Source organism: Sylvia atricapilla, chromosome 5, assembly GCF_009819655.1.
Source record: "Sylvia atricapilla isolate bSylAtr1 chromosome 5, bSylAtr1.pri, whole genome shotgun sequence".
Lineage (NCBI taxonomy): Eukaryota > Metazoa > Chordata > Aves > Passeriformes > Sylviidae > Sylvia > Sylvia atricapilla.
In genome coordinates this window covers 13,027,860-13,038,384 of record NC_089144.1, presented here as the reverse complement: position 1 = coordinate 13,038,384, position 10,525 = coordinate 13,027,860, and the positions used below count along the sequence as shown (strand labels likewise).

Here is a 10,525-nt window from a genome sequence, read left to right as displayed (position 1 = left end):
AACTGTAAACTACAGAACAAAACGGCTTCACCTGCTCAGGTTCCTGGTTTCCTAGACTTTTCTTCATGCTTTTCAATACAAACACATGCAGTTTTAAGTACACTTATTTTCTAATCTATCTGCATACTCTTACATTACCATATTAATAATAATCTTACATCAGGCATCTGCATATCCTTTATCTGCAAAAGAAAGTACAGATCAGCATATTCTGCACGACTCAAGGTACCCATTCCTCAGATGTCGACACAAATAGCACAACCCGTGAGGGAAAGTACAGTGACACCACCTCTCTCCAAACTTCTCTTAGTGGGAGGACAGAAAAGGAGGAAGACTAAGGTAGCTGGGAACAGCTAGTTCTGTGAAGCTGCAGTGACTTCCAGTGAGGACATAATTGGTTTTAAATGTCTTTTGTTCCACTGCAATTAAAAGGAGTCAAATTTCAGATAGCACATTCTTATCAGTACATCCTTGCATGCATAAATCTTTCTTTTGTAACAGATGCTCTGAAATTCATCTCAGAATTGTCACATAGCACTAGAGAAATAGTTCTACTACAGAAGTGTATTTTTTTCACTGTGGGCTCAATTTTTCCTGTCCTAATACCCAGAAGGGAGTATGACCAAAAATGGTATAGTATTACACTACCCCATATATATCTCAGCCTATTGACTGCACTTTTAAAAATAAGCCTAACTATGCCTTAGATCAAATAAATTACTCCTACAATAAACTGCTCAATAATGCTGATCTCTGTTGTGTCAGGTAACAGTCAGTCCTCTCAATATCACAAAAAAGTAAACACAAGCAGAACAAACCAGCCAGAAGCATTTTGTCTGGAATCATGACCAACTTTGAAAAGCACTGCTTCTAAATACACTAAGAATAAAAAGCTTGATAAATGCATTTTAACAGCCATTTTTAAGAACAGCATATATTCATGATCTGGAAATATAACTAAAAAACCCTCTGGTGCTAGTTCCCTCTATGTCAAGCCAGATTCTTTGCAAGAACTCCAGAGACAAAACTACAAAATGGTTTTCTTGCACTTGTGCAACTGAAATTTCAATATTACTGTTCATCAGAGTCCAAAAACTCGACACTTTTGCAAAACCAACAAACACTGCTTGTAGTCCATTACTGTTTAAGTTCCTCTTTTACCAGTCTCACCTTCCACATTCATGGTCCGTGAGTGCACTTCTGCATTATTCAAGGATGAGGTGCTTAAGACTCCTGTTGCACCTTCTACACTTTTTGAAAAATTTAATATAGCTAAGGCTTTGAAGCTTACAACCCTAGCATTACTCTTTGACCCACAGGATCTTAGTTACTAATATGAAGTGTAACAACTTTAAGACACACTCACACAGTAGGATAGCCAGCATCTTGGCAGGGTTTCCTTTTTGCTTGATTTGAAACAGACAATTATCCTTTAATTTTCCCCAATTCTGAATGCACACCAGCCACCATGCTGTTCAGCATGCTGCAGATGGATCTTTTTTGCTCCCTAAGGTTTTATGTAGATTTTAAATCATGAAGCTGCTAATTGCCTGCATGGAACCAGAAACAGCAATCCGGCATATCTACACTGTTCCTATGCTGTGATCCTGGACCTTGTTTTAGTTAATGGAAGGTTACTACATTTAACACCAAATTACCTCCAGATTCCACGGGATAATGAAGCCAAATAGCAAATTTTCCAAAGCACCTTTTCACAGTGTTAAGCCCCTCAAAAACAACTACATGCCTAATGACAGCTGCATTTTACTGAGAGACTTCAACCAAAAAATATGCACAAGACCACAGGCCTGGAGAAGTCTCCTCAAAGGTCTGGTTGCTTACATTTACTACATTTACAATAGCCTGAAGCAATTTCATAGGTAATACAGGGAGCTTCTTTGTGACAGGCTAGAGAAAGCAGTTTGCCTGCACACTGTGCATGAAGAAATCAGAGGAATGGGGAACTAGAAGACAGCAGAGCTTAGGCTGCTGAGGGCTAAGACAGACACCCTTAGACAGTGGTGTACCTGCAGCATTTCCTCCATTTTCTGCAGTGCTCTGACAGAGAAGCTCCTGATGGAACAGAGATGTGGAGCCTTATTACAGCTGCAGTGAAAACTAAGTGTGTGGCTCCCACCACAACTACATGCAATTCCTCTTGCGGTGTTTTTTTTGTAGCTAGAGAATTGGCCTAGGCTGACAACTTTATTTCTGGACAAAGCTGGATCTACCAGCATAGCACCTCTACAAGGAAACACGCCTTCCGGACATGCACCAGGTCACAAAACCCAACATTATCTGTGGACTAGCAAGCCAAATTACTTCAGTTTTGTTTCTGTGTTAATATATGCAGACTTCATAAACCACTAGCTACAAAATTCCAAAAATTCTCCAACTGAAGGTGTTAAGAAAAGTATTAATTAATTAATAAAAATATTAACGCTTCTAGCACAAAGTTTTTACATTTACTCCTGACTTCCTATCTTCTCATTTTCATTCCTAGTTTCCTCCACAGAATGGATGCAAAAAGATTTCCATCAGCACTTTTAATGAAAAACATTTCTTTCAAGCAAGGCACAAAATTTAGATTTATTTAATTTGATTAATCCCAATTTTTGTTTTACATTAAGTACAAAAACCAGCTGGAACGTAGGTGTAAATACAATTCCACAAAGTAGTTCAGTGAGATTTAAAATCATAACCAGAACCGTAAAGCACAATTAAAAGCAGCCCAGGATATACAGATTGCTTACCATAACTGCTGAAAGAGCTCATAATGTATCAACATATTTAACAACCTCCAGCAATAACTTATCTCCTTTCTAATCTTTCAATTAAAATGCATTTTGCAATTCTGTACCTAACAAAGCATTAAAGAATGAGAAGGGCAGGTGACTTTTACTCAAGCAGAGGCCTAACTTAAACACATACACAATCAAAAAATTAAACAACAGAACAATGACTTCAATATTTTGAACATTTCTAAGAACATAAATGCTAAGATAATATAGAAAAATAGCCACAGGCTCCAAGACTTATTTACTTCTCAAAGAACTTACGGTGTACTGTAGCTGCCTGAAATATTTTAACAGTTATAGAAAATTGTATCTCCAGGTTTGGTACGTTTGTGTTTTCTAGATGACAACATACATTTAAGACAACCATCAACTTATTTACAGTTAGAAGCTTATTCCTTTTAAAATCTGTATTAAAAAAATCAGGTTTGGCACTATCCCTAAGGCAATGGATGATAGGTACCTAAGACAGCAAATCACATAATGAAAGCATAACCAGAAGAAAATCATCTTTAACTTATAAGAAACTCCGAGGCTATAATTAAAGAGGAAATCAAAGAATCAGCACTTCTAAGTCACTAAAACACCCTACCCCAAACACTGAAGATTCTTGCTGTATGCAACAGGAATATGCTTTAATCTCTGAAGCCCCCTTATCTTGTGGGAGAACCCAGTACTTCTATGGGTATTAAGTTATCAAACTAGTTTTATTACCAGAAAATATCAAAAAGTTTAAGGAAAACATGAATTTATGTTTTAAGTAAGCAGAAAAAAACATTACTCTGAAGTCCAGCCTTTGCTGTCTATTTAAAACACCCCAAAAGTAATTTTTCCATTCACTCCACTAAGTAAAGACCACAGCATAATTTTTTTTATTATTGGTAAGAATAGTTTTAACAACTTCCTTTTTGCATTTCCATCAGCTTCAGTGATAGCTGACCCTTAAACATCAATTTCCCAGTGTTGCCACATTTCCACTGCAAAGACTGCAAGCCAGGATTTCATAAACTGTGGATTTCATTTAAATTTTAAAATAGTCTTTCCATTTATCCTAAATTTATAAAAAGATTTTTTTCAAAACTTAAGGCAAAAAACGAGTTTATTGGTTATGTTTCTTTAAGTTTGAGAAGGTGTATGAGGCTGTTTAAATATCAAAAAAGCTAATGCCATATACAGTATTACCAACAAAAGTAAAGAATAAGGCAGCATGCACCCTTAAGATGAAAAGAAAATTTAATTTTACAAGATGTTTAAATAATCCAAAGGCAAAAAGTATCTGTCTCCTCTAAGAGTATCTTCATAAAACATGGAAATTTTAGAGGAATGTTTTAGAGGACATCAAGTTACTAAAATATTCCGTTCAACGTTTATACAAATACATTACTACAACTGTAAGTTTACATACAATTAATTGACATCTCAGTGTTAACTAATTACTTAAATTTACAAGACAAACATAAATAAAGCTGTTAAAACAGGCAAGTACAGTACTGATCTATCATTGAGCACAATGCATTTTGTACTTCTTTCACCTTGAAAAGAATCAATTAGAATTGTGCGAAGTGGATCTCCAAACCTAAAAATAAAATAGAAAAGAATTAAGTATATCTAGGCAGGTTTTACACAGCGTGGGCATATTCCAAACGTTTAAGTCCTGTTTTCAGGGATGTAATTTACCATTTAACAACTTTGTATCTGTTCTCAGAAGAGGCCACAGTCTTTAAGGTTATTTTTAATAATGACATCAGTTACAGCATCAAAAACAAACTGCACATTTTTTGTGTCTGTGGCACACGTGAAGTGAGTGTAGATTTCCTTTGTGTCTTTTCTCTTGTTCAGATCTTCAAACTGACACTGAATGTAAGCAGCTGCTTCTTCATAAGTGTTTGACCCTAGAAGAAGAAAATTGCTCAGTAAGCAGTTTTCCAACAGAGGAAGAACAAGACGCACACTGTCACTGAAGGAAGGGGCTCTTTGGAAACCTAAAAGTAAAGAGAAGTTCCAGAGCCATTGCTTTAAGATACCATTAAAAAAACCTTGGAAGGAGACCTTTTGGATGCATCTGTAATAGTAAAATCTTAGCACTCAATTTGGTTCCAGGTTCAGAAATAGTCTTTCCATTTACTTCAGTGCCAGAAGAACAAGTCATTAATGACCCATCACTTTCCTAGTCTAGGATATTTTGTTTCCTTCATTTAAGTTACTTGCTTTCACTTTTTCTGTTTTTAAAAGGTCTGGGATTTTCCCACACTCAGTTAAAGACACTGGCAAACACATTTCTCCCAAGCTTTTTTACGTCCAACATGCTATTTTCTCTCTGAAGTTACCCCGAGAAAGATACATAAAAATGCTAAGGCTTGTTAAATGAATTTGTGCTCTTTTGCTGTGTATTTCCTGAGTAAGCCACAATGTCAAAATGTATGTACACTCCTGTTCAAAAATCTCTCATGTATCTCAAGAATTCCTATTTATATCAAAGTACAAAACTAGGAGAACATCAAAAATAAGAACGGCCAAAATAAATTAGTCTGAACAGTTGCAGCAGTAACATTCAAATGCTATCAGCATTACTTCATCCGGTTAAAAAGATTTAAGAACTGTTTTATTTGTGATCCATCAAAACAACCCCCATCTTAAATTTCAGGTCATATAAATATTTTAGATGCCTAGTTATACAACTCCTCATGATCTGTGCATCAAAAATCAGGTATTTTAACAACAAAAAACCCCATTGACACCTGCATCCCTCAAATACCTGAATATTCAGGGTAGCAAATAGTGAGAGGACTTCTTTTAATTTTTTCTTCAAAAAGATCTTTCTTGTTCAGGAATAGAATAATAGAAGTGTCTGTGAACCATTTATTGTTGCAGATACTGTCAAACAATTTCATGCTCTCATGCATCCGATTCTGTAATGAAAAAAAAAAAAAAGGCCATCATTTTCTATTTTATCAGACTTAAGCAGTAAAATAAGGATACACATTTCTGATTACTTACAAATGAACCAGTTACAAAACAAAATCACATTTTACTGCAGACAAATACAGAGAGGCCAAGACTACCACAAAGATCACTTCCATGAGCAGGGTTTAAGCAACTACTTTTTCTCATTTCCAGGTTTAAGTTATGAATATTTCAGAATTTTTTTGTGTGTTTTGACATTTTGCAGTACAGATATTCTACAAGAATTGCTGAGTTACCTGAATTTGTCTTAACACTGATTAGACCTTCTGGAAATTGAAAATAAATTCTGCACCTAGCAGATATTCCAAGAATAAGGAAAAAAGTTCTACAAAGCTAAAGAATCAAGTAAGCAGGTGTTTTAACTCTTACCATAATATTTTACTCTGTAGAAAAATTATCCAACATGTAAGTACTTTGGCCAAGTTCCAGTCATTTAAGTAGCAGGATGCTAGCTATGACCTTCTTTGACTATATTTGACTTGAAAGGTTTTCTTATTTCTCTTTCCTCCCCAAATTATATTTTATAGAAAGTTGCAGAACACAAAGAAGAGCACAAGAGTCTGTTAATGATTCACATACAGAGAGAGGAAAGCATCACTTCAGATCACCCAAGACAGTAAAATACACAGTGACACAGAAGGAGTAAACTCTTGAAAGAGGAGAAAGGAGCTTAGGGTGGTGGAAAGGAAAAGGAAGAGAAACAGTTCTGCAACTATGACAAGAGATTGGAGAAACACAGTTATAAAGAAACAAAAATGGAAGACTGAGGAAGGAAAGGAAAACAAAATGTGGTAAAGCAGATACAGGCCAGTAAAAAAATTTCTTACTATGTACTTCTAGCATCCATAAAGAGACTAAAATGTGTATTACTGACAATGTATCCTCATTAATTTATGCTTCCTTTAAACATGAGAAGTGTAGCTATTAGTATTCCTTCTGAGAATATGAGGAAATACTCTGGAACCCAAAAGCATGAATTCTATCACCATTTCACTGAGACCTTTTGCACAAGCCCCATACATCTTATAAAGCAGTAATACTTCAAAAGACCCATTTACAGCTTTCCATCCAAGCTTAGCTTCTGTCCAACAAATATTCCCTTCTCCAAAATTACAGTACTTGCCATTTCCTCATCTTCGGCCAAGACCAAGTCATAATCACTTAGTGCCACACAAAAAATAATTGCTGTAACACCCTCAAAACAATGAATCCACTTCTTTCGCTCTGATCTTTGGCCTCCAACATCAAACATTCTGCAAAACAGAAATAAAAAGCAGTAAATAAACTTTGGAATTTTTAGCTTCCTGAATATTAATCAACAAAATCTGGAATTATCAGCCATGTAAGTCTGAGAACAACATCTTAAAAAGAAGGCAAAATCCCTGTATCGTTAATTGCTATTTTTCTCAATATACACCTCAATTTTAATAAAGCCTTAAAAGTCCTCCTATACATTTTAGAGAACATGAGAAAGTATGAAATGAAAGATTAAAAAAATTTAACTATTTACAATATTATATTTCATTAACAAAGTTTATTGTATAAAACAAAAACATACAGTCAGCTTTACTAAGAAGTCTACCATAATAAAAGATACTGATCAACAATGTGGACTGTCAGTCCTGGTGAGTTTTAGCTTCCCTCTCTTCTAAGTCAAATTACAACTTAAATCTATTCTTCAACTGGCCATGTTTAAATGGGATATTTTTAAGAGATTATCTTAGAAGAGAAAGTAAGCATTATGTAGTAAAAAGAACCCTCATTTTTCCTCCAATAAACGCATTTTTTGAAATGCGATTAAGTCTCACATATGACACACTTACCAAAGTTGACTTCTGTTTTTATTATCTCCCTCTCCTGTTTTCTAGGAGTTTTAAGATTGCAAGTATAGGGCAGGTAAAAACCCTACTGATTTAATGTTAGTGTACTACAGAAACACTGCAAATTGCACTTGAAGGGATTCAATTACAGTTGTTATTTTTAGATATCTTCAAGTGTTCCAAGTTGCTAGGTTTTAATTTGAAAAAAGAAAAAAAAAACACAGTAAAAATAGGTAGAGAAGGAAACAAATTAGAAGAAAAAGAAAGACCCTTTGCTTACTCATGGAAAACTGTCAGAAACAATGTAACATCTAACAAGGTCTTCTGCTTGGGTAAAATACTGCAGAAGTGACAGTGCTCACTGCCCTTTTTATGTTCTACATTGGGATAATGCATTTTAAAACCACTTGAAAGATTATTCCTGCTGAAAAAAGGATTCCTTAGAGGTGCTCCCTACCTTCAGAAAAATCTTGGAAGGGAAGTCTTTGGATACCAGCCTATATAAATGTGAGCCAGCTACTGACTACTTCTACTTAGTTCTCAAATAATTAGCAATGGCTACATCCATAAAATATACTTTGTACCTGTATATCTTAATTAATCTCTTAAATTAATGCTTAACTAATGCTATGCCTTAAACTGAGAACTGATTTTCCATAAGAATTAACATTTCAACAAAAAAAGTGCTCTTTGAACACAAAAGTAGTAAATAATCAGACTCAACTTTTGGACTAGTCTATAGAAACAGGATGAAGATGACTTGCTATTTGCATTTTGGATTGAAACAATAATCAGAGCTATGCTAATTGCTTTACAGAGAAGCAACTGAATTGAGGCTCAACCCAAAGGAATCCAAAGACAGACAGAAGAACAGGAAAGCAAAGATAATGAAAGGAATTGATCCTGTGCAGCTAGTCACACTTGTGTACCTTGTCTTAGTATTATTGAGCCTTTCATGTGCTTGGATCTTAAAAGTTCTTTTCAAGGTTATGTAAGAGTGTACTTCAAGCCCCCCCAGTAACTCATTAAGCCTATTGCCTAAGGCACAGGTACAGGTGTTTGAATGTACAACATTCAGATAAATAACTCCACAGGCCTGGCTCAAAGACACATTTTACAGAAGTGTAACCTCTCCTCGTAACAGTCCCAATAATCTGTACAGACTGGACCCATCTACAGTAGGGAACAAGAAACACTGGAAAGTAAATGAAAATATGATGAGCTCCTGAAAATACTGAAGTCCTCTCTTCAGGCTTGGCCAAGGACTACTCTGTTTACGTTTGCAAGAGATTCATTACCATTTATCAGCTATTCTCTTGTGGATTAAATACAAATTTTGTATTCTTAAACCCTGAAACTAGGAAACAAAACAGATTTCCACAGTACTAATTTTTCCAAAGTATCCAATTTCAGTATTTCCCATGCATTTCTATGAGAAAAGTATTTCCCAGATAAAAAGATACTAAGCTAATATATCATACAAACATGCTGAACAATTTCTGCAGAATCTAAATTCATATTTAATGTGTGTTTTACTGAGTTTTCTCCTCATTCTTCCTCATCAGTAGGAGGCAGAGTACACTGATGGTTAATATTATCTTGTGTTTTCACCTTGAATGCTTCACGTGTGTCAGGGCGAACTTTTTACAAGAGCACACTGTGACAGGACAAGGGGGAAGGAGTTCAAAGTGAAAGAGAGTTTAATTTCAGATAAGGTTTTAGGAAAACATCCTTTACTATGAGAGTGGTGAGGCACTGGAACAATTTGTCCAGGGAGTTATGGATGTCCCATTCCTGGAAGTGTTCAGTGCTAGGCTGGGACTTTGAGCAAACTGTCCAGTGGAGGGTGTCCCTGTCTACAGCAGTGGGGTTGGAACTAGATGACCTTTAACATCCCTTCCAACCCAAACCATTCTATGATTCTACATCTTTAGACATAAAATGCTCAGAATATTATCAGTACTTTCTAAATCTTGCACCACAGAAAATGTAAGTTACATTCTTTCATCTCTAAAATACTGCCTTAAAGTACAGGACATATTTAAATTCAGCTGTTTGGAAAAATGGATTTACTCTTTCATACAACACCAGCAAACTCTTGTAAGCTTCCAGTTCTCCAACAGAATTCAAAACAAGAATCCAATAGAATAGCTACTTAACATGGCAGAAAATGCAGTATGTTTTGAGATTTAATTTATATCAAAAGGATCTTTACAAAACATTTCCAATATAACAAAAACATTTATTGGCGCTCCAACAACTCTCATGTGCCTTCAGAAAATTGAGTCAAGCACAAGAATTTTTTTTCTTTTTTTTCCTCCCATAAACAGTGGGGGGAAATAAACTTGTGGTTATACAAATCTGTTAAATTACACTACTGAATGCTATATTCCATAATTTTACATGAACTTTGATGGACAGATAATCATGCAGCGTGATTTACATACTTAAAATGAAGATCTTTGAAAGTGAAGTGAGTTTCCACTATTCCTGTAGTTTTCACTCTAGTCCTGAGAACATCCTGTTGAGTTGGAATGTAGCTGGTTTGTGCTATCCTGTCCAAGTCATTCAAGTAACTAAAGGTAAAAATAAACACTGCTCTCAGTTATTCACAAAACAGCAACAAAAGAATTACAAAGAATCATAAAAGCTCTAAATAGATTCATTACACTGTGCTTGAATTCTATAAAATAGTTTTCTCTTAGACACAAGACACAGTATTCTAGTCAAATTTCCAAGTTTTTTCGAAATAAGCTTATGAGACACAATGGTATTTCATCCTAGCTGAAAGAAAACTTATGCAATTTATTCCACTATGAAGAATTCTTCTTTAGAAATTTCGAAGTGCAAACATGGTTCCATAAATATCAGTGTTATTGGCACAAATCAGAATATCTTTGTCTTTGCAACCTATTGAACTGCAGGTTACTTTGAACCATAAAAAAG

At 35.1% G+C, this 10,525-nt stretch overlaps 1 protein-coding gene across 2 annotated transcripts in view; it reads right to left on the bottom strand.

The window, feature by feature from the left end:
* Positions 1-3,876: 3,876 nt before the first annotated feature.
* The window catches only part of GNAI1 (G protein subunit alpha i1), a 31,625-nt gene continuing 24,976 nt past the window's right edge, over positions 3,877-10,525 (bottom strand). Inside the window, exons 5-9 of one of the 2 annotated variants that reach the window (XM_066318738.1) lie at positions 10,027-10,155; positions 6,883-7,012; positions 5,551-5,704; positions 4,473-4,687; positions 3,877-4,371 (exon numbers count right to left, since the gene is read on the bottom strand). In XM_066318738.1, coding sequence (XP_066174835.1) covers positions 4,497-4,687; positions 5,551-5,704; positions 6,883-7,012; positions 10,027-10,155 — 604 coding nt within the window. In that variant the 3' untranslated portion in view covers positions 3,877-4,371; positions 4,473-4,496. Of the gene's footprint in view, positions 4,688-5,550; positions 5,705-6,882; positions 7,013-10,026; positions 10,156-10,525 lie in introns of both variants that reach the window. The other variant, XM_066318737.1, reaches the window with a different exon arrangement.